We start from the raw sequence: 27,523 nt of genomic DNA, 5'->3' as shown, positions 1-27,523 counted from the left end.
GCCTGGGTAGCTGTTGCAGGGTTCCCAATTGGGGAGCCTTCCCTGATGTTCAGAAAAACCTTGCAGGTGGTTATAAAACTATTTACAGAGTTTAATTATTTACAGGATACAATGGGATTAATACAATAAAGCAAATAATGTTACCCAACAGAACCCAGGGATGGTGGTTTAAGATTAATGGCTTCTCTGATACACCTTATACCAGGGGAAGGCATAAACATTACACATGCTAAATAAGGAACCAATAAATAAATAAATTGATGTGCCAACTAATAACCCATCAAGAATGTATTTGAACACTTAGCCTATAACTTGTATGGTCAAGTGTAACTATGATGACCCTGTGTACACCGCCTGCCTAGGCTTGGTTTCTCAGGGAGTGGGACTGCTTTTGTGTTTCTCCAGAGGAACCCTGGCAGGTCCCTGCTGCTGGTGTCCCCCGCACGAGCTTCAGGGGTCACAGTGTGGCAGGAGGTGGCTCCGCCCCTGGATGTGGGTTGTACCAGTTCCTCCTGCCCAGCACAGCCTTACACCACCTGGCAAATGCGGCCCCCCTCCTTGGGCCCTGCCTGCACCGGGGCTTCTTGCAGGCTGGAGCCCCCGAGTGCAGCGCTCCCTCCAGCACACTGAGCCTGCTCCCCCCCACACCTGGGTGCCTTAGAAAACCAGGACAGTCTCCCACGAATGTACCTTCTGGCTGCTACTTCTGCAGGACTCCAACAGGGGTTCTCCGAGGGATGCCCACGGCGAGGTCCTTTTTCTGGCCTCCAACCTATCTCCCCCTCTCACTCCCTTTCTTTACTTCCCCTCCCCAGGAAAAAAACAAAAAACAAAAAAGAAAAAAACTGTTCCCCCTTTTTAAATAAGTCCTCACAGCCAATCCCAGGCCAGGACTCTTCCTGGGCTCTTTGCAAATGTTCCACACATTCAACACCCCTGCTGGGGTACGTCCCCTTCCCCCTTCAATGACAGCTGCCTCCCAAGCTGCTTCACCCCCCACAGGGCAAACAGGGTCCCTACTGGGACAAGCTCTCTCTCTCTTCTCACACTCTGTCCACATGCAGGGTTGCCCTTCCTATCCATTCAGGTGGGTGCAATTTTAATTCTGCTACAACAGAAACACATGAAAGGAAATATTCTGCTTTAGGTGTTGGTAGTAACATGCGGAAAGTGGCACAGTGTACTTCACAGTGGCAATGCCTATCATGATAATTTTGTCATGTAGCTATAACTTAATTTTTAGTTTGAGGACCTGGTTACAAAAGGATGCCTGAATCTACATGGGGCAGTGGTATAAGCTACAAAAAAGGAGATATTTCAAGATGGAAACCTACTGCCTTCTCCATAAAACAAGTTACAGGAAAATGGAAGCACTGTTAGCTCTGGTGCATCTGGTTCAGCCCAGCTGGTTGCTGAAGGACTGGTCTAACCAGAAGGATGCCCAGACACCCAAAGAGCAGAATAACAGCAAATGTTCACAAGGTTTGAAGACACTCTCTGGAATTTCAAGGGGAAAACAGGTAAAGAATCACTCACACAAGGGACTTAAGAGTTCGTCAGCTTTTAGGCCAGCCTAAGTTACCATGCTAGGATAGTTTGATTTCAGGAAACACAGACACGTGACATGTTTTAGGGTGTGTGTCATATCCAAATCCATGTTCCCTAGTGCTGACTTGCAGCGACTGAATAAAAGCATTTCACAAGTGCTGTAAGAATTGTGGCTCCTTATCTCACTGTTCAAGCGTGCCCAAAGAGTGAAAAGGCATCCACCCAACAGAGACGATCTGAGCAGGGTGTGGGGCCCCAGGCAAATCAGTGTGTGCGGGGCCCTGCTCCCAGACTCAAGGAAGTCGGTGGCAGATTCGGCAGTGGGGGGGTGCTGAGCAGCTGGACATGACGCCAGCAGCAGTACAGAATCACTGTGCCGCTCCACCCAGCTCCGGGAGACCCACAAAGCATGGGGCATGGGGTGGTTGTCCCAATTCGTCCCCCCCAGGGACGGCCCTGCCACTCAAAACACATTCATTCCAGCAAAACACTGCTACAGTGGCTGCTACTCGCTGTAGACTGTACCAAGATCAGGCCAGTACTGAGAGGTTCAACCAAAACCAGGAAGGGCACAGAAATCCCCGTAGGCCCCTACCCATGACCCCTACTGTGGCCAGGTGATCTTTCTCTGTCGTGCGCAATGCATCAGGCATCCTCAAGCCCTTGTCAGTTCTTTTGGAGAGTCCATGTATTACTGTTCAGGGAAACAAGAGCTTGCTCTGTGAGGCCTGCTCCAGTCAGATTTCATTGAAGGTGTGCTAAGCCATTGTCCCATATTGTGAATGTTTCTCAACACAGCTTTCAGCTGCTATATTTAATAAAAGTTAAACATAGATGTAATTATGACTTATTATTTCACCTAGTGCTACTACTAAGAAAACATATTTTATTTCATTTTGATTTTTTAACCTGACACGTTATTAGATGATAATAATGCTGTGGAGAAGATGCAGATAATATAACTGATTATGTGGTCCTTGTAATGATAATGAAAGCAGACTCTTCCTGTTGGCATGTCTAAATATGTTGATGCATTTCAAATGAATTGAAGAGGAAAAGGAAATTCTTGTTTTCAAGGGGTAAAATCCGGGCTCTATTGAAGTCCGTTAGAAAATTCCCATTCGTCTCCATCTGTCCAGAATTTCAGACATCTGTGAAATCCTGGATAGATTGAGATGAATGAAAATTGTGTCATTATAATATAGTTTTCTTTACATTCATAATATCTGTTAATGAATTTTTATTTCTAATGTCTTTGAAGCCCATCCAGCAGAAGGGATGGTTTGTTTAACATCCCCCACAACCCCGTGTCCCAAAACCAGCCTGGGATCCCTGCTCTGGCAATGGAGAAATGAGGGTCCCACTCTTCCAAGACCTCACCTCTTTTCTACCTTTCCTGCTTATGAGCCAAATCCTTGTTGACTTTCTGTGCCTCCATGCAGCTGCAGAGGTATTTAGCTGCAGAGAGCAATTAGCAGTTCAAAGAGTTTGCCTTCTAGTCTCAAATCCCCTTCCCGAGATTCAAGGCTGCATTTGTCTATTGGGGTCAGTGTCTCTGTATCTCCCCCAGGGCTCTTTCAGGGACAGCAGACACTGAAGAGGTGGTTTGCTTGGCTGGCAGGCGGTTGTACGCAGCAGAGCCAGCCACCCTCCTCCTGCGGTTACAGAGAAGCCAGTGTAATTGCATGATTCTCTATGGAGTGAGAAGAGGCAGTTTCTCTGTGGCTCCAATACTTTACGTTCCTCCTTCTCTGGACACAGTTTCTGTCGGCATTGTACCGGTAGCACTCCAATGGGACCTCTCACAGGGTATTTTGCACTGTCACATGGTCAGTCCCAAAATTAATGCTATTGTGGTCTCTGCTGAAATAAAAGAAATATTAACCTGGGCTGCTTAAACATTGCAGAAATATCTGGTCTTTAAGGCTATTTCATGACATTATAGACTGTCTAGCTTACCATTAACTGGAATGAGACGGTGCAAACCTACACATGCATTAATGCACTGTAGTTATGGCACATTAAGTTTAGTACCTGTAATAACAGATACCAGCTCAATGTACAGCAGCCAGTACTCCTGCGCTGCAGTACCAGCTCACGCCTTTTTAGTGATACTAATGCACACTAGACTAATGCTACAGCACGTTAGCATGGCTTATTGCCATGACACACTAATGTGCGGTTGAATTTGTCTACTGTGTATTTGGCATCTCGTCCTCCCAAGGTACAACTCCTTCTTCTAGTGATAATGATGATGACAATTACTGTAACTGTGTCTGCTGAAATAGAAAAATGACTAACCTGGGCCTCTTATTCATTGTGGAAGTATCTGGTTTCTATGGCTATTCCATGAGATTATAGATTACCTGTTTTCCCTTTCACTTCAGTCTGACTGATGTGTAACCAGGGAGTTTGCCTATTAGTAGCACATGGAGGGAGCAAGAAATTACACATCCTGAATCAGGGCTGTTTGCTCAGTGGGTTCTGAGTGCTACGCTGCCATAGTGAGGGTGCAACCAGCACCTCAGTAAATGGACAAAACGCGGCCGTGGAATCTCCACACCTGTAACACAGAGATATCAAAGGTAAAAACACTGCAAACCCACCTATAGATAGACTTGCAGCATGATGGCCGGAGGGGGAGCTCATTAAAATTACACGTTACTTAAAAAACCTCTTGCATAATGCAAATTACAAGGATATAAGCCAGTTTTTCTTATCAGCCATCATGTCTGGCATTTCTTTCACAAGATGAAAAACCCAGTGACTGTCTCAGATCCCATTAGCGTTATCCAGTAGAAAGTGTGTGCATATTCCACAAAGCCTTGTTCTTCCCCGCTGCTTCAGGCCCAGCCACATGAAGAGGAAATGGAGACACATAATACAACTTCACCAATGCAATTTATTCTGCTGGGATTCCTGCACCACACCAATGAGCACACCTTCTTCCTTGCCCTGATTTGGCTTGCCTTGGTTACTGCTGTGTCTGGGAATACTCTCCTCCTCGTTCTAATCCAGGTGGATTCCTCCCTTCACACCCCCATGTACTTCTTCGCCAGTCAACTGGCCTTCATGGACATCTGTCAGACCCTAACTGTTGTCCCCAAAATGTCAGCAGACTTTCTGACCCCAGGCAATCCCACTTCTCCAGTGGGCTGTGGGTTTCAGATTTTCCTCTCGCTGACAACGGGTGGAGCAGAGTGCCTCCTTCTGGCAGTCATGGATTATGACAGGTACGTAGCTATTTGCAATCCCTTGCAATACCCTATTCTCCTGAGCAGGAGATTCTGCCTGGGGCTGGCAGCTGGGGTCTGGGTTGGGGCAGCAGCACATTCCTTGATGCATTCAGTTTACACCATGCACCTGCCCTACTGTGGTTCCAAAGACATTGACCAGTTCTTTTGTGAAATCCAATCCCTCCTGAAACTGTCCTGCTCTGACACCTCCCAGTACGAGACACTGGTGATTGTGATTGCCATTGTTGTGCTCCTCATGCCTGCTTCTATCATACTAGCCTCCTACACTCACATCCTCTCTATGGTCCCAAGGATGAAGTCAACCAAAGGAAAACAGAAAGCTCTGGCCACTTGCTTCTCACACCTGACTGTGGTGGGGCTGTTCTATGGCTCAGGCATCTTCATGTACATGAGACCCAGTGACCCTCACTCACCCGAACAAGACAAGATCGCCCCTGTGTTTTATATCATTGTCACCCCAGTGCTGAATCCACTGATCTACAGCCTGAGAAACAGGGATGTCTTGGGAGCCCTAAGGAAGCTGGTTGGGAAATACAGGGTCTTCCAGCAAAACTGATAGGAATCGGTACTAAATGGGGTCAGAGTTGACAAAGCTCCTTCCAGCACGGTTTTCTGAAACATTTAGGAGGTGACTGTATTTTTAAATTTACTTAGCTGCCTAATAATCCTTGTCTCACTTGAAATCAAGGGTATGCAGGCTTCCCTATCACACAATTGCTTTGGAAGTATTTTCAAGACATTATCTCTGTTATTATAGGCCACTTATCTAGACATAGGGATCCATAACCTTTAGTTTGTGAGGGCTGGAGCTGACAACCCAATCACAGCTATAGGCTGGAAGTCTTCACCCCTGGAGTGACCGGCTGCCAGCACTGATTCTCACTGCAGATTCCCACCCCTTTGCAGTGAGGGAAGCACAGATGTGGGCGAGGAGCAGGCTCAAGAGTAGAGAGGGAGCACTGCAGAGGGCTTGTGTGGTGCAGCACAAGTCTGTGTCAGCAATAGGCCCTCTATGAGCGAGCTGGAACCTCTTTGTGGGTCAGATGTGTGCTGTGGACCTCAGGTTGCCAACCTTTTTATTGAACTTGAAAAATTGTGTAGCCATCACCGTGGCCTTCTTCAAAACCCTGAAATTCTCTTGCAAGAAACACGTCAACATATTTAGGCAGAGTCACTTCCAGTAGCCACTTGTCAGAGTGGGACAAGGGACTTAATTTGACAGCTATTCGGCCAGCCTAAGTTACTATGCTAGGGTAGGTTGCTTTCGGGCAACACAGACACGTGCTATGTTTTAGGGTGTGTGTCATATCCAAATCTATGTTGTCTAGCGCAGGCTTGCAGCAACTGAATAAAAGCATTTCAGAAGTGCCTTAAGAATTGTGGGTCTGTTTCTCATTGGTCAAGGGTGCCCAAATAATGGAAATTCATCCACACAAAACACATTAATTCCAGCAAAACATGACCTGGGTGCTAGTCACTGGAGTCTGAAGCCAGACTGGGCCAGTACTGAGGGGTTCATCCAGAACAACTAGGAGGGCACAGAAGTACCAGTAGGCCCCTGCCCATGACACCTACTTTGCCCAGATCTTCCTCAGTAGTCTGCAGTGCACCAGGCATCCTCAAGTCCTTGTCAGGTCTTCTGGAGAGTCCGTGTATTACTGTTTAAGGAAACAATCTTGCCCTGTGAAGCCTATTCCCTTAAGATTTCCTTCACGGTGTGCTAAGCCATTGTCCCAGCTGGGAGTGAATCATGGTGACAAACCATTGGCTGCTGTGCTTCCAGGAAACCAATACCACCTTCAAACCCAAAGGACAAACTGTAGTGGACCGACTGCATAAGCAGAGATAAATCCCATTTCTCCTTCATGCTCCTACATGGTGTCCACATAATCATGCTAGTGAGATTTTTGGCATTTATGCACTGTTGTATGCAGCTACATTTGCCCTGGGCTTCTCTTCCAGGCCTAGACTTGCTCATGCTCAGGGCACTATGGCTGTATAAGTTCCCAGAGATAACAGAATCAGCTGGGGATGTGCTTACCAGCACGAAACTCCAGAAAATTGAGACCTTCTTCTTTGCCTCCATTTTTCTTCAGGTATGTATGTTGGGTGCACAACCGTAGTCCAGCACAGGAGGAAATACAATCTGAATTTTGTATATGTGCCCAAAATTGCCATAATCAAACTACAAAGATGCCACCTTGGCACATCAAGGTGAAATAGGATTTAGCTCTAAGTTTCCTTGTGAGGTTGAAGCTTGCCCTGACTTTGATCCCTGCTCCCAAACCCTTTCCCTGCACCCCTGTTTTCTGAGCCTGGTTTCTGACATTTGGTTTCTTCCTGATTATGACTCAGTTCCTGACTCCTGCACTACTCCTGAGCCAGCCCTATCTCTCAGGGCCTGAGTCTAGCCCCTAATGCCAGCTTGTTTCTGAGCTACTGATTCTGGTCCCTGACTTATAGGTCCTAATTATGAATGCTGACTGGTTGGAGGCCAGCACAACACCTGTGGCAGGCAACTTTTTTAAGTCTGTGAAGCAGGGAAACTCCTCCTCTCACCTCTCAGCATTTCTCCCTTCCAGCACCAGTAGGCCCTTCTTCTTCCACACTCTCCATCAAGGGATTGCTTGGAAGAAGGGCCGAGTGTCTACTACCCCCAGTGTCCACAGCTGATCCAGGGGCAGGGCGGGGAACAGGAATGGGGAGTGGATCCCCCCTTCCAGCACCTGCTCCCAGACTGAAGAGACCTGCGGGGCAGGCAGGGAGGAGCAGAGCCTGGAAGCCACTGCTGACCCGGAGCAGGTCAATGGGGGATCCCCGCCTCCCAGCCTTTTCAGCCAATCAGAGGCAAGGGGTGAGGTGGCAGCCATCCTGCCGGCAGCCCCTTCCCTCTTTCCCGGCAGGCTGTGCCATGGTCCACAGTGCCATGAAGACTGCTGGCTCCTTCTGAGGAGTCAGCATTTTCTTTTTTATTAGTATTTTTTTGCAGGGAGAGAGGAGGGGGAGGGGCAGGGGGCGGGGAAGAGGTTGTTTTGGGCTTTTTGCAGCCAGCCTACCAAAATGACAGAGTCTGTTGTTTTTCACATACCCCGTCATTTTGGCAGAGCCCGCCCAAATTGGTGGTTTCCACAAAAATTGCACCGCCATGAATTTTGTAGGTCTCTATTCATGGAGTCATGTAGTCAACCCCTCCAATGTGCTGTGTTTGCTAGTGTACACGTTCAGGCTGTGCACGTACCTAGCCATGCTTAGTTATTCACATGCACTGGGCTATGTATCCAGGAAGAGAATTCCCCTGGGCATGTAAGCACCCAAAATGCCATGTAGGTAACCAAAAAAATGACCACTTAAATGGCCAGAAAAGTACTGAATGCCAGAACCCAGAATTGCAAGTCCAGTACAAGAGTGCCGTGGCACCCTGAGGTAGTGCAGGATCCTCTGAAGGGTGCTGCAAGGTGGGAGGAGATAAGCATAGACTCCAGCATGTCCCTGCCTAGATTATCCCCCACCCCGACTGCCTGGCCCCTGTGCAAGGAAGTACTGTAATAAATAAATTAGCTTTTTAAATTGAGTGCCACCCAATTCACAAAAGTTATCGAGGGTGCCTTGAGTCTAGTGACTATTTCCTCAACTCTAAAAAAGTTGAACAATACTGAACTAGAGAACTAAAAATTGTGAGAAGATTTCATAGATTTTCATAGATGTTAAAGCTGTAAGGGACCCTGGAGGATCATCAAGACCAGCCCCCTCCCCAGGGGCAGGAAGTGAGTAGGGTTCATAAGATCCCAGCAAGATAAACATCCAAATGTCTCCTGAAGCTGTTCAAAGTGGGTGCTTGAACCACCTTCGATGGCAGGCTATTCCAGAACTTGGGGGCTCGGAAAGTAAAGAAGTTCTTCCCTATGTCCAGCCTGAAACGGTCATAGAGGAGTTTGTGACTGTTCGATCTTGTCATCCCTTTGGGGTGCTCTGGTGAACAGACATGCCCCCAGATCCAGGTTAATACCCCCGATAAACTTATAGGTGGCCACCAGATCACCCCGGAGCCTGCGCTTTTCCAGACTGAAGAGTCCCATAGCTCCCAGCCTTTCATCATAAAGTCTTTTTTCCTGACCCTTGATCATGTGCGTGGCTCTCCTCTGCACTCTCTCAAGCTTCTCCACATCCTTTTTGAATTGTGGAGCCCAAAACTGAATGCAGTACTCCAGCTGCGGTCTCACCAAGGCTGAGTACAAGGGGAGAATGACGTTCTGGGACTTGCTTGAGAAGCATCTATGGATGCAGGCCAGTGTTTTGCTCGCTTTACTAGCTGCAGCATCGCACTGAAGGCTCATGTTCATCTTATGGTCAATCATGTCCCCCAAGTCTCTTTCACCCTAGCCAGCGTAGCACTGCTCAGCCTATATGGATGCTGCAGGTTTTTCTTCCCAAGGTGGACAACCTTGCATTTTTTGGTGTTCAACACCATCAGGTTCTTGACCGCCCATGTCCCGAGCCTGTCAAGGTCAGCCTGGATCGCCCTCCTGTCCTCAGGTGTGGATGCTTTACCCCAGAGATTCACATTCTGCTTTGGATTGAAAACATTAAAACTTGACATTTCCCACAGGAAAGAGGGAAAAAAAAACCTCTTAAAATGTCACTGAAGTAAAACTGACAAAAGTTTTCTTTTGTCTTTTCTGAAATTCTCTTCTCTGCCCTCACTCACCCCAGGCCGAGGATGCCAAGGCATTCTCCCAAATAGAAATCTGCAGAGTCGTCAAGTAACTGAAGAGAAAGTGCAACTTAATTAACAACTTGGACAAGATTCCCCTTAGATTTTGAACTTATCCCTGTGAGTGATGTCATGGCTCCAAGTTGGACCTGGCTTTTTTGAAAGACTGCATTTCATTCAATAAGTTCTCCTTCCCCTCTTAGGTAATTTATTTGAGTAGCTCCAGAAACACATCTAAGAGTCAGAGGTATATGCTCCTTTGTTCAATAGAAAGGTGTTTTGTTTAATACCGAGTTCAAATTTGTTTGTTTTTTTAAATCTTGTCCATGCTGTATTTTTTCAACTGATTAAAATACTGTTCATTTTTTAAGACTAAAGGCCTGAATCATTGTTATATCATTTTACTTTTGGAAATTCAATGCAATTCATGCCTGAAAATCTATTAAAGCAGTGTCCTGTGTTAGAAAAAGACCATTACCACATACTAAAAAAATGCCGTTTTAATTTTTAATTAACTTTAAATTATTATATTAAATTAAAGCTGGCCAAAAGAGATGTATGTGGCTTGCCCATTTATTTACTACTGCAACTGCTTTTGAGCTGATAACTATTCATTTCTTATAGATGGTCATATGCCTCTGGGATAGGAAAAAGAAAGCATGCGACAAGTAGAAAACAGGAGAAGAGACCTGGAAGACGCCTGGCTTGAGAGATTCTTTTCAAAGAGAGACCCCTATTTTTGGCTGGAAATCGAACTTTTCTCTTTTCTAGAATGGTCCAAGGATGGGATAAAACAGATCAAGGTAAGTGATTGTTTTATATAAACTATGGCATGTAAGAATAGGTGTTTCTGAATTACACATCAAACGTTTATGCTACTTTAAAATCTGCATATAATAATCATAGAGAATTGGTCACATGAATGTTTCTGGACACATACAGAGGTACCCTTCAACTACCTGAAGTGGGGTACAAAAGAGGATGGAGGTAGAAATTGCCTGATCCTTTCTCTTATACCGGCATAACCTAGGAATGGGGGGGAAGGGGAGAAATCCTGGGTGAGTGGGGTAGGGGACATAACTCATGAGGAAAGAGTGAGGGACCCGGGCTTACTTAGTCTAGAGAAGAGGAGACTGAGAGGGGAGTTAATAGCAGCCTTCAACTACCTGAAGTGGGTTCAAAAGAGGATGGAGCTGGACTGTTCTCAGTGGTGGCAAATGACATGGCAAGGAGCAATAGGCTCAAGTTGCAGCAAGGGAAGTTTAGGTTGGACACTAAGAAGAACTTTCTCACGAGGAGGGCAGTAAAACACGGGAACAGGTTACCCAGAGAGGTGGAGGAAGCTCCATCCCTGGAGGTGTTTAAGACCCACGTAGACAAAGCTTTGGCTGGGATGATCTAGTTGGGAATGGTCCTGCTTTGAGCAGGGGCTTGGACTAGATGCAATCTCCTGAGGTCCCTTCCAACCCTAATTATTTTATGATTCTATGATATTTCACCTGCTATATTTAATTAAAGTTAAACATACATATAATTACTTCTAATTATTACATCTACTAGCAGTGCTACTAGGGAGATGTATTTAATTTCATTTAGATTTTTTAACTGAAAACATGTTATTATGTGATAATTATGATGTGGAAAAGAGGCAGATAAGATTATTAATTATTTAGTCCTTGCAATATTAATGAACACAGAAAATTCCTGCTAGGATCTCTATATACATTGATGCATTTCAGAAGAATTGAGGAGGAAGAGGAAATTCTTGCTTCTAAGGAGTAAAATCCTGGCTCTACTAACATCAGTTACAAACTTCCCATTCATTTCAATTTGTCCTGGATTTCAAACACACATGAAGTCCTGGATGCATTGAGATGAATGGAAATGTTGTCATTATAATGTATCCATATTTACATTCATAATACCACTGAATGCATTCTCATTTCTAATGCCTTTGAAACCCATCCAGTAGAAGGGCTAGTTTGTTTAAATTACTCCACAGCCCCGTGTCCCACAACCAGCAGAGGAGGAACGAGGCTTTCACTTCCCCCTTTTTTCTACCTTTGCAGTTTATGAGCCTCCATTCACCTGCTGTGCCAACATACAGCTGCACAGGTACGGAGCGGCAGAGAGTAATACTTTTATTTTCTGAATACGGATTGTGTTGGTGCTGTACCTGTAGCACTCAAATGAGACCCCACGCAGGGTATTTGGCATTGTCACATGGTCAGGCACTAGACATTTTTGGAATGAATACATAAATTGAGTGGGATCCCCCTAAATTGTTCCGCACCCTAAAATCATTTATGTTAATGGAAATGCTGATGGACATATTTTGTATTAATTATGTTTCAATAGTCTTTTAGTACACACAAGATTATTTGCCTGAAAGCTGTAGCAAAATGAAAAAAAAATTAAAATAATATCCAAATGTCAAGTTTTCATTAAAACAGCTTTCCATCTTTAACCTGCTTCTGTCATGTACTTTATTTGTTCTTCTTCATTTATAGCCCTATATTTGATATTATCTAATCCTTATGATTTACTGAACATCTGTTTTGGTTGCCAAAGTTGCTCTGTATTGATTTTCAAAAAAAAGCTGAGGACCTGCCCCCCCAAATTCACATGTATTTAAGGGGTATCAATTGGAGCACTTGAATAGTAAAAAACTAAAGCTAAGGAAAATCTTCTATTAAAAGCATATATGGTGGCACACTTGCTTTCAATGCTTAATAGAAAGTTATAGCTTTCCATTTTACTTCCAGAGTAAAATGACTTGAAATGATTAACATAGAGCCAAATATTCTGTTAAAAAAATTCAACCTCCTCCACTCATAGCTCCGGGCATTTCTGGCACTCTTGAACCTACCTCATAATTTTAGATTACAGTGAGCAGATGTTTTCACTGTATATTCCCTCAAATATAAATTGTCCCACCAGAACGGCCGAACAGATGGGAGAAGGTGGCAGGGATGGTGCACGGGGCACAGGAAGCTTGAGAGGGCTTGGGAAGCTCAGGCTTGTTAGGCTTCTACAATCCTGTGCACCATCCCTGCTGCCTTCTGCAGTGGCCAGCACACCCCGCTGCACTCCTGCTGTCTCCCCGCACTGCCCCAGGGTCAAGCCAGCCTGTTCCCGGGTGGTCCCAGGCAGTGGGAAGGCAGCGGGAAGACTGCATGGGATGATGGATGCTCCAGCAGCAGGGTGGCCATCATAGAGGACAGTCTGGTTGTCCTCTGTCCTCTATTGATATGAAACCGGATGCCTTCACGTCCTCTGTTTTTCTCTTCAAGAGTATCAGAAAACCAGAATGCCCTCTATGATGGCCACCCTACCCTATCCTACCCCCACCCTACCCCTACCCCACCCCACCCCACCCTACCCCAGCTCAAATGCAGCACCTGGCTGAATTCAACTCTTCCCCAACCCTGATCTGGAGCAGCACCTGGCTCATTAGCACCCCGGCCTGGCAGCCCCAAGGGGCACTGCACTACAGGGGGAAGGACCGGGGTCCCCAGGATCTCATAGGACTCTCGCCCTGCTGGCAACTTGCCTCCCAGACACGGGAGAAGCAGGCAGTCTCCACCAAAAATATTGAGGATCAGGTGCCTGCTGAAGGAAAAAAGCAGCAAGGGGCCCAATCCTCTTTCTCTGAAGAGCCTGTGCACATTCCTGCGGTCATGGGGTAAGCTGAAAGCTGCATCATTGCAATTTGTAAAGTTGCAGACTAAACTACATTTGTATGTAGTTTAGTTTCCAGCAATGCAAAGTCATTTAAAACCTCCAAAGGTCTTGCACTTGTATATTGTGACACCATTAAGCCACACAAAGTGGCATTTGTCATCATGTGCACATATTAATGGCATCACATGTACAAGTGCCAAAGTTATCTCTGCTGAAATAAAGGAAGATTAACCTGGGCATCTTAAGGAATTATGCTCCCTGAATCAGGGCCGCACACTCAGTGCGTGTTGACTTCTGCATTGCCATGACAGGGCTGCAACCAGTACCTCAGTGAACTGGATTGAACCTGGCTCTGGTGTCTCCTGACAACACTGCAGCTCATCCCACACCTGCAACATATGTATACCAAAAATTAAACCACTGCAACTCCACCTATCAATGGGCTTCCAGCTACATAATGCAAATCCTTAGATAATTAAATTACATGTTATTTAACAATCTTTAGACTAACTAAACACAATTTCCAAGGAAATGAGCCAGTGTATTTTATCAACCTTCATGTCTGGGATTTCTTTCACACGAGGGACAGCCCAGTGACTGCCTCAGATCCCATTAGCGTTACCCAGTAAAAAGTGCGTGCATATCCCACAAAGCCTTGTTCTTCCCCACTGCTTCTGGCCCAGCCACATGAAGAGGAAATGGAGACACAAAATGCAAGTTCACCAACAGAATTTGTTCTGCTGGGACTCCTGCACCACACCAAAGCTCACTCCTTTTTCCTTGCCATCATTTTGCTTGCCTTGGTTACTGCCGTGTCTGGGAATACTCTCCTCCTCGTTCTAATCCAGGTGGATTCCTCCCTTCACACCCCCATGTACTTCTTCCTCAGTCAACTGGCCTTCATGGACATCTGTCAGGCCCTGATTGTAGTCCCCAAAATGTCAGCAGACTTCCTGACCCCAGGCAACCCCATTTCTCCAGTGGGTTGTGGGATTCAGATTTTCCTCTCGCTGACAACGGGTGGAGCCTAGTGCCTCCTTCTGGCAGTCATGTCTTATGACGGGTATGTAGCTATTTGCCACCCCTTGCAATACCCTATCCTCTTGTGCAGGAGAGTCTATACGTGCTTGGAAGCTGGGGCCTGGGTTGGGGCAGCTGCAAATGCCTTGATCCATTCAGTTTATACCCTGCGTCTGCCCTACTGTGCTTCAAAAGCTATTGACCAATTCTTTTGTGAAGTCCAATCCCTGCTGAAACTGTCCTGCTCTGACACCTCTCAATATGAGACTCTGGTATTTGTGAGTGGCATCCTCCTGCTCCTCATCCCTTCTTCCATCATCCTTGCCTCCTATACTCACATCCTCTCTACAGTCCTGAGCATGAAGTCAACTAAAGTGCAGCAGAAAGCTCTGGCCACTTGCTCCTCGCACCTGACTGTGGTGGGCATGTTTTATGGTGCTGCCATCTTCGCGTACATGTGGCCCAATGCCCCTCGCTCACCAAAACAAGACAAGGTGGCCCCTGTGTTTTACATCATCGTCACCCCAGTTCTGAATCCACTCATCTACAGCCTCAGGAACGGGGATGTCTTGAGAGCCCTAAGAAAGCTGGTTGGGAAATACAGAGTCCTCCAGCAAAACTGACAGAAGTTGCTAGTCGTTGGGGTCAAATTACAATCAGAAAGCCAGCAGGGTTTTATGGAACATTTAGGAAGTGACTATATTTTAAAAAATAGCTTACCTGGCTAATGGTCTACATCCCACTGGAAATCAGGGGCACAAAGACTCTCCTATCACGCATTTCTTTGGAAGTAGCTTCAAGACATCGTCCCCACTACTATAGGCCATTTATCTAGGCATAGTGATTAGTAACCTTTTGCTTGTGAGCACTACAGCTTACAACCCAGGCATGGCTGTAAGATCCAAGTCTTTCCCCCTGGAGTGACCGGCTGCCAGCACTCATTTTCACTGCCGATTCCCACACCCTGCGCAGTGAGGGAAGCATGGACGTGGCAGAGGAGCAGGCTCCAGAGTAGAGGGGCTTGTGTGGTGCCACCACAGGTCTGTCACCAATAGACCCTCTATAAACCTGTTGGGACTTCTTGGGGGGACAGATCTGGCTCATGGACCTTAAGGTGCCACCTGTTGCACTGAACTGGACAACTCTGTAGCCATCACCCTGGCCCTCTCCAAACCCTGATATTCTTCTGCAAGAAATAGGTCAAGTGCTTATGCAAGGTCATTTCCAGCAGCTCCTTGTCAGTACTTTGGGCCTGGAAGTCTTCTTCCTTGCCTTGGTTTTGAACCCATTTGACCACCACCAAGGAGCCTGGCCCAGCCACACTGCTCCTGCTTGGCACCTGACTAATTTGGAGATGAAGCAGTAAAGCCACCTCAGGGCACCTCCAGCACCAGGCTGAAGCTCTCTGCCTGCAGAACTGGTGGGAAGTGGTGCAGGTGGTGCCCTAAGGACTGTTTCCTTGCCTCTGTCTCCTTTGGCACAGGCAGAGCAGGGGTCGGTGGGAAGAAACATGTACTCAGGAGGTCTGGGGATGTGGTACAAATGCAGTCACAGGTAGCATTGCCCTGAATTGCACCCACTGTGCTAAGGATTCCCCTTCTTCTCTGCCCTGTCGTAGAAGCAGGATATTACTGTGTGGTTCAGGCAGTGACATGCTTAGTATAATAAACATGTGATATACAGTCAGACACCTACTGCTGGAACTGATTGTATTTTTATTTTGGGAAGATAATATAATAACTCTTTCATAATGTGATACATTTTTAAAAAATTATTCTCCATGTCCAGGACCAAATGGCATCTCATCCTGGGCCACTGATACAAAATGCCGGGTAGTTATTGTTAATCTGATAAGGACGTATCAACATAGGAAACGTGTCTTGCCAGTCAGCGGTGTCCTCAAACATGGTGGGTTAATTAGTCCTTCCTTCCCACCCACCTTCACAGGAGCACATGAAAGGAAATATTCTGCTTCTGGTGTGGGGAGTAACATACACCAAATTGCCCAGTGGACTTAACAGTAGCATTGCCTAGCCTGATAATTTTGATAATGTAGATGTAATCTTACTGGTAGTTTAAGGAGCTGGTTACACAGAGCTTGCCAGACTTTACGTATGGGCAGTGGTCTAAGCTGCAAGGAGCAAATAGCTCATGATAGAAACACACTGCCTTGTCCATGAAGCCAGGTACAGGACAATGGAAGCACTGCCAGCTCTGGTGAGTCTGGCTCAGTCCTGCTGGTCTGACTAGAAGACTGACCAAACACCCAAGCAGCAGAATGACAGAAAATGCTCACAAGCTTTCAGGAGACTCGCTGGGGATTCAAGGGGAAAATATTTCGAGAAGCACTCCAATAAGGGACTTAACAATTTGTCAACTATTAAACCAGCTTAAGTTACCATTCTAGGATAGTCTGCAACACAGACATGTAGCATGAGTTTGGGTTTGTGTTGTATCCAATGCTTCGTGCTATAATGCAAACTTGCCATGACTGAATAAAACCATTTCAGAAGTGCTTTAAGAAACGTGGGTCGTTATTTCACTGGTCAAGCGTACCTGAGAAATGGAAACACATCCATGCAAGACACATTCATTCTACAAAACTCTACATGCCTGCTACTCACTGTAGACTGTAGCTAAATTGGGCCAGTACTGAGGGGTTCATCCCGAAAGCCTGGGAAGGGCACAGAAGTACTAGTAGGCCCCAGCCCAAGACACCTACTTTGGCCTGATCACTCTCTTTAGTCTTCAGTGCACTGGGTATCCTCTGTCAGTTCTTTTGGAGAGTCCATGCATTAGTGTTTAGGGAAACAAAAGCTTGTCCTACGAAGCCTGCTCTCCGTTTGGTTCCCCTGGGTACGTCACTGCAATTGGTGCGGTGTGGGCACAGCAGGGGGACCGGGCATCTGGGGCTGCAGGGAAATAGAGCTGCTGGCTCATGAACGTCACTGTGGAAGGGGAGACAGAACTGCTCCCCCGCACCACACTGGCCCTGCCCTGGGTACGAGGGGTCACTCCTTGGGTAGTGCGTGGGTCTTGGCACAGAGAAAAGTTTTACCAACACAGTTGAATGCCTTTAAAAGTCTTTCATTTCTGGCTCTCTAAGATTTTTTTCCCTGCGGAAAATTACCAAAGGATCTGGTAATTACAGACAGCTCAGAGTGATGTGGTGTCCACTTTTCTTTCTCCTTAAGAACCATAAAGAGCAGAGCATGATCCTGGAAGAAGCTTTTACTTGTTTTTAATCTAGGGAATTTGTTCTGCCATATCTTGTCCCGAAAGTGAGAATTTTTCAACTTTGGCTCTCAGACTTTGTCCCTGCTACAAATTTTGGGTAGTACAGAAACATGAGTAAGTTGGGGGAGGTTAGGAGATTTTTTTTGCCTGACTTAACTATGCCTTCTGTGTAGATGAGGCCTTGTTTAAATGCTGCCCCAGATGCTGTGTGAAATGGTAGCATTTACAGAGAGATTTTCCAAAGCACTGAGAGGAGCCAAGCACTCAATCCTCAGTGAAAGGCACCTACCTTTTATTTCTGCTTTTTCAAACTTCTACCCTAGATCCGTGGCTCTCAAACTGTCTTAGACTTAAGGTCGCCCTGTTCAACTCAAAGCAAACCTCGGAAAGTGCCAGCTCTTAGCTTTCACTTAGCTTTCATATTTTGGGATATTGGACAAAATACACAGCAATTTTTCTGTTGCAAAGAACTCAGATGAACCGCAACAGGTCAGGATGATGTTTAACACTATCAGACTCCACCCAGGGAATTTGTGCCTGAAAGTGTTTTTTTTTTTTTTTTAACTGATTTATGTCATTATAGAAATCGGGTTGTCTCACAGTAAAAGAGTGCCAGCTTAACTAGAGCCATTTTGTTGTTTTATTGTTTTAAAAATAATGGAGGCAAAAAAGTTTACATGGTTTGGTCATGTTTCGTTTTCAGATACGGAGACTGAAAGGGGTCTTAATAGCAGCCTTCAACTACCTGAAAGGGGGTTGGACAGAGCCTGCAGCTGGGCTGTTCTCAGTGGTGGGAGATGACAGAACAAGGAGCAATGGTCTCACGTTGCAGTAAGGGAAATACAGGTCAGATATCAGGATACCTTCTGATGTCCCTTCCAACCCTAATTTTCCAGGTGTCTATGAGCATTTGTACACACCACAAGATTCCCTGTTTATACTGCCACAGCTGTGTTTTTGTTTGCAACAGCAGGATTTCCTGCTGCTTTAAAAGTTATTTTTTGGCACATTAAAGTAAAACTGCTCGGACATGTTTTAATTTGTGTTGCTGCTGATTACATCACCTTATCTAAGGATTTGTGGCATGTTAAAACAAAGTGTAATGAGCCTCTTATCCACGTGATGGTGCTGTGGCTTTTTTTTCAGTTCACCCCTTTGTCTACCAGATGGTACTTTGCATTGGTGAGACACGGCAGCCCCATCCCAGGGTGGCGGGGGGCGGGCATGCCACAAACCTCTCCTCTTTCCTCCAGCCTGCGCTGGTGCCAGACACATGCCACCGCCTGCAGGAGAAGGAGCCACCACGCTCCAGCCCAGTCAGGACGGGGACAGCTGGGGCCCCTCTGGCAGGGCTGGGGGACAGGAGGCTGCAGGTCAGGAGTGAAGGGCAGCAGCAGGGCTGGGGGGGCTGTGGCTTGGCATTGAGGGGCAACAGGATGGGTAGAGGCACCAGCATGCTGCTGCCCTCCTCTGTGCGACAGGACTGCAGTTCCCAGCATCTCCCAGCTGTCCAGGCATGGTACAGTTTCCATGGGGACCCCCGACCCACCCACGGACACTGTCTTGTCTCGGGGACTCCAGGTGCACGGTGTCCTCTCTCCATCCAGGCTGAGTTTCTTCCAAGGGGAGAGTTTCTTAACACTCGTGTGTGTGCATCTTACCAATCACTCAGGTGCAATAAAGCGGCACGTTACCCTGTCTGTCTGCCTGCCTTCTTGTTTTTGTGGAGGAATGAAAATGCCTGTCTCTGGGTGGGGCGGGGTGGAGAAAATCCATTCCTCTGCCATACTTTCTCATTTTTCTGCACATCGGGATGGTTTGTTCCTCACTCTTAGTAAAGCGTTTTCCAAGTACAGCCAGCTCTTCTGGACTGCTTTCCCCATCATTTTGGCTTCCCAGGGGATCCTGCCCATGAATTTCATGAGTGAGTCGAAGTCTTCTTTTCTGAAGTCCAGGGTCCTTACTCTGTGGCTCTCCCTCTTCTCTTTCCTTGGGATCCTGAACTCAATCTCATGGTCACTGCTGCCCAGGTTGCTATGTCCCCTACTGCACTCCCCACCAATTCGTCCCTGATTGTGACAGCAGGTCAGGAAGAGCATGGCCCTTCGCTGGCTGCTCCAGCGCTCGCACCAGGAATTTGTCCTCAACACTTTCCAAAATCTTCCTGGATCTCCCGGGCACGGCTGTGTTGCCCTCCCGGCAGATGTCAGCATGACTGAAGTCCCCCATGAGAGCCAGGGCCTGTGCTGAGGAAACTTGTGCTAGCTGTTTGAAGAACGTCTCATCCCCCACTTCCTCCTGGTCTGGTGGTCTGTAGCACCCCCACCATCACATCACACGTGTTGCTCTACCCTCTGACACTAACCCAGAGACTCTCAATCGGCCTCTCTCAGCTTCATACTGGAGCGCTGAGCAATCATATGGCTCTTTGACATAAGGTGCAACTCCCCCTCCTCTTCCCCCTGCCTGCCCTTCCTCAAGAGTTTGTAGCCATCAGTGATAGTACTCCAGTCATGCACACTATCCAGCCAAGTCTCTTTTATTCTAAAATGTTAAATAAATCCAGGATTTGGACCAAGGACCCCTCACACCCAAAGCATGAATCATACCCCTAGACCAGCGGTTCCCAAGCCCAGGTCACGGCCCAAATGAAGGTTGCAGGGGCAATGCTGGTACTGCCATCCACAAAACAGGAACCATGCCACATGTCACAAGCCTCCCCGCCCCCGCCTGTGCCCCCAAGCTGTCGTGACCACCACTGCCACGCTCTGCTCTCAGCAGCGGGGTGCAGAAAAAAAAGGGTTGGGAATCACTGCCATAGACCAGTGAGCCACACAAAGCTTGGGCTGGTTTGAGATTTCAACCTGTAACCTCTCACAAGCAAAGGAAGATGCATAACCATAGTCTACAGAGCCACATTTACATGAGGATCCATGTGCGCCCCGCCTGATCTGAGGTCAGGCCGTGCACAGCTCCTGGTACCTTATCTCAGATATGTTGCAAAGTTTCACAAACAGCTTCTTTCTCATGGCACTGCAGGTCCTGCAATTGCTTGTGCATGGGAGAGGCCACATTTGCCAGCCAGAGTGCGGTCTCAGGGTCACGGGTGCTGACAGCCATGGCCCTGAGGATGCACTGGCTCCAGCAAAGATGGACCCAGGACTGCATCATCATTCAGGACTGGCTGGTGATGGCATTGGAGGACCGGCTAATGGACACACAGACCTGGTAGGTGGAGGATGTTGCCTGCCAGGGTGCACAGGACTGGCGTGAGGAGGTGTGGGACTGGGCAGACCAGGCAGTCTGGGTGCAGCTCCTGGCCCTGGAGTACTAGTGGGGGGAAGCCTTGCAGGAGCAAACTGTGGGCCTGCCAAAGGCAGTGCAGGCCACAGACAACCACTGGATGCTGAATACTGTCCAGACCCTAGTGGTGGCCCTCACGCTACCCAGTGTCCACACCCTGACCCTAGCCCCACCTGCCCCCTGGCAACTGCCTGCTCTCAGAAGCAGGTGCCCCCATGCACCTAGGTGGACGCCCTGCACTGCATCCAGAAACTAGGAGTTCCTGGCCTGGCTCGTATCTTGGGTCCTGTGCCACCCGGCCCCCTCCAACCTGAGCCCAGGCCCACTGTTCAACCCCAGACATATGCAGAGCTGTCTGCAGTGACGCCAAGACCAGACACTAGCCCTACTGACCCTGGGCACCAGCTGCTGGAGGGGAAGCCACTGGATGCTGTGCAGGATACCATCGCCCCTGGGTAAGCCCAGCGCGCACTGGACTCACCGCAGCGTACGCACCTGCAGGGGAACAGCCAAAGACCAGGGTGCTGGCTGACTGTGCCCGGGCTGTGCCCCATAGGTGCTTGCACCCCATAATCCCCAACCCCAGGACAGCACATAAACATCTTCAAAAGACAACTGGATGCACACCTTGCTGGGGTCGTCTCAGTCCAGCAGTCTTTCCCACCTAACAGCAGGCGGGCTGGACCTGTTTGATCTCATGAGATCCCTTTCAGTTTCTAACTTCTAGGTATCTCTCAATCTGTATAAGGGTTTAAGTACGTTGTTGCTCAGACCCAAGGAGAAATGTGTTGCAGGGAGATAATTATTTTTCCTTTTTTGGGATGGGAGGTAGGGAAGAAGGCAGGAGGCAGGGCAGGAAACCAAGAAAAATCCCACCCCACCTTTTTAAATTTACATAGGAAGAAAATTCAGATGCATGTGAACTGTGTGAAGAAAGAAAGGAAAGCCATGGCAGTCTGGTTGAAAGTCCCCGGTACAGGGCCTGACACAGGCTGGTTAGTGCCCCATGCCCTGTTGTGCCATCACATCGCTGTGGAGACTGGTGAGAGAGAAAAAGGCACTGTCAAATATTTTTTTCCTCGTACCTCAGTTGGTATCGACTCAGAGGGTGAAAAGTATTAAGGTTTCCTAGAGTTCCCAGTTTTATTATTGTATTATTAGTGATAAGGATTTATACTGTTAGTAGTAGCTTAATGTTAGCTAGTTAATGCCAGTAGTTGCTTAATTTGTACAGTCAGTACTTTAGGATTGATAGGAATTAGCATTTCAGAAATTCTTAGTGTCCCCCACTGATAGAGTATCCCCTAGTTGATACGGGTAGTGTTAGGAATAGAGCAAGAATGGAGCGATGACAAGGATCCCGCCAAGTGCATGGAAGTGGCTTGCTAGGTCTTCTCCTTCCTTTCTGCTGCTCTTGATCGCAAAGGCTTTCAGACGAGCTCTCTTTCACCTGGAGCAGATTTCTGATTGTCTGGGTTTGTGCATGTTTGAGAGGACATGGGTTTCTTGCAACCTCTTGGTGTTTCATATGTGAGTCTCTTTGGACTATCGTGTTGTCTGTTTCTTTTTTCTGCTGCTTCTCAAGCTGTTTAGTGTAGACCTCTGACCTCCCAGTCCATAGCTTGCCCTTTTGGAGTGGATTCACTGTCTGATCTCATTTTTGGGCACCTGCAAACCTGAAATAATTCCTGACCTCTCACTCTCTGGCCCTGCTGTAGCTATGCTATTGCTAATTCATTCCCATCAGGTCACACCAAATACATTTACGAGGCTCCCCCTATTTCTGCAATACCAGATGGCATTGCTGAATGATACTGGCCCAAGTAACTATATACATGTGAACTCTCCTTGTGTTCATCCTTTCCCTCTTACTTCAGGTCCTGCTGCTGATTTCAGGTGTCAGTAGCTTCACACCTCTATAGTCCGTCTCCACGTACCCAGCCACAGCATGAGCAGAGGTTTGCCTTGAGGAGCAGGGACTATGCCAGTTCCTGACAGGATCCACGGGTGCTGGACCTTGGGGCTCGCAGCTACATAGGGAAAGCTCCCCTGCTGGTTGTGTCGCAGGGCACTAAGGAGTCTGCTCCTTTACGGGCTGAAACTGCTAGGGAGAGAGCCCTCGCACCCAGGCAGCAACCCGCCCCCCGCTGCAAGTTGCCATGGCAGCAGGAACGAGGGAGTTAGCCCCCACCCACTGGCGGTCAGCTGACCAGAAGAGGCGGGGCCTGGGGCATATATAAACCCCAGGCTGGGAGCAGGGAGGCAGTTGTCTACCAGCAGCCAAGGGGGAAGGAGCTCTCCTAGAGGGAGCTAAGAGAAGGGGCCTGACTGCCCGTTCCGCTTCTGGGGACATTAAGGGACTTTAGGAGCTCCCCACGTACCCCGGCCTACAAGGCCTGTAGTGCTGGGGAAGAGGGCGCTTTTGAAGGGACAGAGCAATCCCTGTGCTGCTCGAGTTATGTTGTAGCCTAGGGGCTTGCCTTTTTTATTTCTGTTTGTAATGCCGGTGGATTGGGCTGAGGCTATTGGGGAAGGAGGAGGCCTCGCTGGGGGCCCACGACAGTGTGGGGATTGCAGTGCCAGTGTGGGCGCAGTGAGAAAAGAGGGCTGCGGAGAGCCCAGCGCCGAGGGGCGCAGGGAGAGACAGGGCTGTGGAGAGCCCAGCGCCGAGGGGCGCAGAGAGAGACAGGGCTGCGGAGAGCCCAGCGCCGAGGGGCGCAGGGAGAGACAGGGCTGCTGAGAGCCCAGCGCCGAGGGGCGCAGAGAGACAGGGCTGTGTGAATACCATCTGCAAGGCTTGGGGCGTGGTAAAGGGATGGTTTGGAGCCACACATCTATCCCATAAGGCTGAGGGTGTCCCAAGACATCCATTTTTTAAGATGCCCTGAAAAGGTGGAGGTGGGAAATGATGATGCTACCTTTGGCCCTCTCTCCTCACCAAGCACAATCCCAAGGGGAGCCAGTCCAACAGAGATTTATATCCAAGAGGGAAGCCCACCCTGGCCAAGCTTGCTTCCGGCCCTTGCTTTCCCTCCCCAGAATGGGACTCCTTCCTTGTCTCTCCCTGCTATGAGATTGGAAGCACTTTGCACCAGGATTTGGCCCCTTCTCATTCCCACTCCTATTTCCCTTGCTAGAGCAGGACTTGGACACCGGTTTCCAGCTGCATCCCCCCACCCCCACCCCCAGGGCAACCACACACCAGGCATGGTCCAGGCATGTTTGATTTTAAAACTTTGACTTTCCCCATGATGTAACCATTTTCTTTTAAACTTTGAAATTACCCATGACAAGAGACATGCTGAGGTGGTTGTACACTCGAGAGATGTATCCCTGAGGGCTGGCTGTCTAGTGGACTCTGGGGCTGGGTAAAGCCAGCAGTGACCAGAAATGTCTTGCACATGGGGTATGCCCGGAGGGTCAATTAGGAGGGTGGCCTAATTTAGCTGTGTGACTTCACTTCTCTCCTTCTCTGGCTCTGGAGCAGAACTGCCAGACCGGCCCCACAGCTGTTGGGCATGCACAGCTGCAGCTGGAGGCACTGGAGCTGCAGATGCCCAGATACACTGAGGAGAAACTGCGCTTGGCTAATGCTGATGTTCCCAAACTGCAGCCCACAGGCCATTTGTGAGGCACTAAGTGTGTTTATACACCGCCCCAAATGTCTCAGACTCTTCTGCCACACCTTGATGTCTTACTTGAAAAAATATATTGTGTGGAGTCTGCCTTATATCTGTGGCCTCGGGTTGAGGCCTAAGTACATGGTTCCAGCATCCCATGTCTGTCTCCAGCCTCTGATCTTAATAGACTCCCCCCCCCACCCACCCAATCTTAATAGCTTTGTAGCTGCCCCATTTGCTGCCAGCCCTTGCTCCCCCTGTCCAGAAAGGAACTCCTTACTTTTCTCTTTTTCCTGGTTCAACATCAGAAGTACTTAGCACCAGGATGTGGCTCCTTCTCATTCTCACTCCTATCCCAGCTGCTAGGGAAGGGCTCATTCAGAGTCCCAGCTGCATCCCCCAGGGCAACCAAGCATCCTGCATGCCCCAGGGTTTTTTGATTTCAAACCTTTGAGTAACTTCCTCCTGATTTCACCCTCTTCATTTAAACTCTGGAGTCACGCATGTAATGAGAGAAACGCTGAGCTTGTGTTACATTGCAGAGAAGTTCTTTCCCTGTGGCGTGGCTGCCTGGTGGGCTTTGGGGCAGTGATCTGGGCATATCACTTAGGCCCCTGCTTAGTTTGGCTAAGGCAAGTAGTGACCTGCAACATCACCTGTGCCTGCTGCTCCAAGATCAGCAACTGTATGAGAAAAGTCCTGGCATAAAAAGTACAGAGATGAATAACCTACTCCTGGAGGCTCCTTGAGGGTAATGGGGGAGCAATTGATCCTATTCATCCCTCCGGCTGTCAATAGGATTTTTACGAGGGAGGGTTGGGCACCAAGCCCCTCTGCTCTGCCGCAGTCAGGCTAGGGACAGGACATAGAGCATGGCATTTCCTATGCTCCCATGCCCTCCACACCCAGCTTCCAGTTGGCGCTGCACAGTCGTGGCACTGCCCAACCCTGCTTTATCATACTGCCACATCATCCTTTCCCCTCCCTAGCCCAAGAAAGGAGTGACATGAACCCAGAGCTTCACTTTGAGGATTATGGCCTTTTTCCTCCTGCTTTCAAGCCCTCCCATGTAACCTGCTGCAATCCAGGACAGCTCCAGGCAGTGCAGGGCTGCTGGGGAGGGGGAGGAAGGGCCCCAGCTTCCCTCCATGGTTGAGCTGTTAACTCCTGACACTTGACATGGTCCTTCTCTTCCTGCACCCAGCAAAGGTAACTCTGGTTTTGTCCCAGGTGGGGATCTTGGCTTAAACCTTGCCATTAACACAATGAGGAGGAGAAGGAACATGATTCAAGTTCCTGATTCCTCATCCACTTCCAGTATCCTCTGGGAGTCCACCGCCCCAACTGGGTGCTCCTGTGTTGGGACCATATTGTTTCTGTCCCTGAACACAAACAGGTCTGTCCCAACCTTTTCTCAAGGGTGTGCTGAGATCTCATGAGGCTGCAGCATATTCTCCTTAGTCCACCCCCTCCCGATATCTGATGTACCCTTTTCCAGCCCCATGTCCTCCTTATTATGTTGTACCAACCAAGGTCACCAAGGACATCCTGAGTCCAACTAATTTTTAAATTCTTTATTAAAATTGGGGGTTAAACTAAATGGGAGGTAACTTTCTTTTGGGGAATAAAGAAGGCCTTGCCCGGGACTGCAGATCCCTCCAACACTTGTCCCTGCAAAAACAAGGAAGAACAGGGGAAATGTCAGGAAAACACTAAAGCTGCCTGGAGTCCGGGCACAAATATCTCATTAATGGTCACTGTTGTGTCCATGCTGGCTGCTCACTGAGGTGTTTGGGCTGAGCAAGACGCTGCCTGACTTCAGCCATCACTTTCTGCCAGTGCTGGGGATGCTCCCCTGTCCCACAGCTGTTCTGGCACTTTCCAGCTGTGCGGGATGGCTGTGGTCTCCCAGCACAGTAGCATGAAGCCTCCTCCCTGCCCTGCAGGGCTTTGTCACCCTCACCTTGATGGACCCAAACACCTCATCCCTTTGGGCACCAAGCGGAGCCTCAGTCCCAGACAAGCCCCTCCCTGGGGAAGCTGCTTGGGGTAGAGGGTATTGGGGGGCTCCAGGGGATCTGTAAGAGGGATGACTGGGGGGAAGGAAGAGGTGTCAGAGGCCATAGAGGAGGTGTGTGTGAGAGGGTCCCTGGCAGGGAGAGGACTCAAAGCCCAAAGGTGCTCAGCTCCCTGCTGTCAGAGCCAGCCCCAATGACGCCCTCCCTGGCTGCATGTGGGCAGGCATTGATGTCCAGGGAACTCCCACATGAGTCTATAAACAAGCCTTTCACCTTCCTCCTCCTCTTACCCAAGCCTTGGCCTCTGCTGTAGGAGCCACTCCTGCTCCTCCTCCCACTCCTGCTCCCGGTCCCGAAAATACTGCTCTGCCTGCTGCTCCTTCTCGATCCAGAACTGGAGGTTCAATGGGATGCAGAAGGGAACAAAGGAGGAGTCAGTGCAGACAGCAGCAAGTGACCCCACAGGACACATCCCCACAGACACACAGCCACCCTGATTCACCCCACTGCAGGGACAAATGAGACACATTTACATTCCTCTCGATCAGTGAATGTGACTGGAGGTGCAAAATCATACACACAGAAACCAATCTCCAGTGCACAGGGACATGCATGTATTTCCCACAACACCCACAAATGTGTACACTAACTCCTGGAGTGCAGGCTTCTTACTCTGCATGTGTGTGTTTGTGTTTGTACACATCCATCATCCACAGCCCAATAACAGCATGAGTGACCTCTCACCAGACACACAGACACATCTCCCCCTTGAGACCACAAGGCCACGTCCCAGGACTTCACCTTCCGACGCAGTACCCCCAGCTTCTCCAAGCCGTGCAGCCGGACACGGGCTTTTTCCAGCTCCTCCAGCTGCCGGTTTCGTTGGTCCCATTTATGGACAGGGAGGAAAGCCCGGCAGCTCTGAATTTTCAGGCAGTCATGGAGACTGGTGACATCCTGCCAGGAAACAGAGAGAGTCCTTTAAGCACCTTAATATGGCCATGGGCTGGGGATCCTTCTGCACACTCTGTGGGATCCCAAGAGGGTGGGAGGCTGTGCCGTCCTGCACACTGTCGACAGCAGCCCCAGAAATCACAGGGCCCTGGCAGGCAGCTCAGACTCTGC

General features: G+C 48.5%; 1 protein-coding gene across 1 annotated transcript; it reads left to right on the top strand.

Annotated features, from left to right (window-relative positions):
- Positions 1–4,590: 4,590 nt before the first annotated feature.
- Positions 4,591–5,361, top strand: LOC102573053 (olfactory receptor 2AG2-like). Its single transcript, XM_059714985.1, has one exon. The coding sequence runs from the start codon at positions 4,591–4,593 to the stop codon at positions 5,359–5,361; it is 771 nt and encodes a 256-aa protein (XP_059570968.1).
- The last annotated feature ends 22,162 nt before the right edge of the window (positions 5,362–27,523 follow it).

Source organism: Alligator mississippiensis, chromosome 11 (genome assembly GCF_030867095.1).
Source record: "Alligator mississippiensis isolate rAllMis1 chromosome 11, rAllMis1, whole genome shotgun sequence".
NCBI lineage: Eukaryota > Metazoa > Chordata > Crocodylia > Alligatoridae > Alligator > Alligator mississippiensis.
Note: the sequence above shows the minus strand (reverse complement) of the source record. Positions and strands in the feature narration are given on the sequence as shown.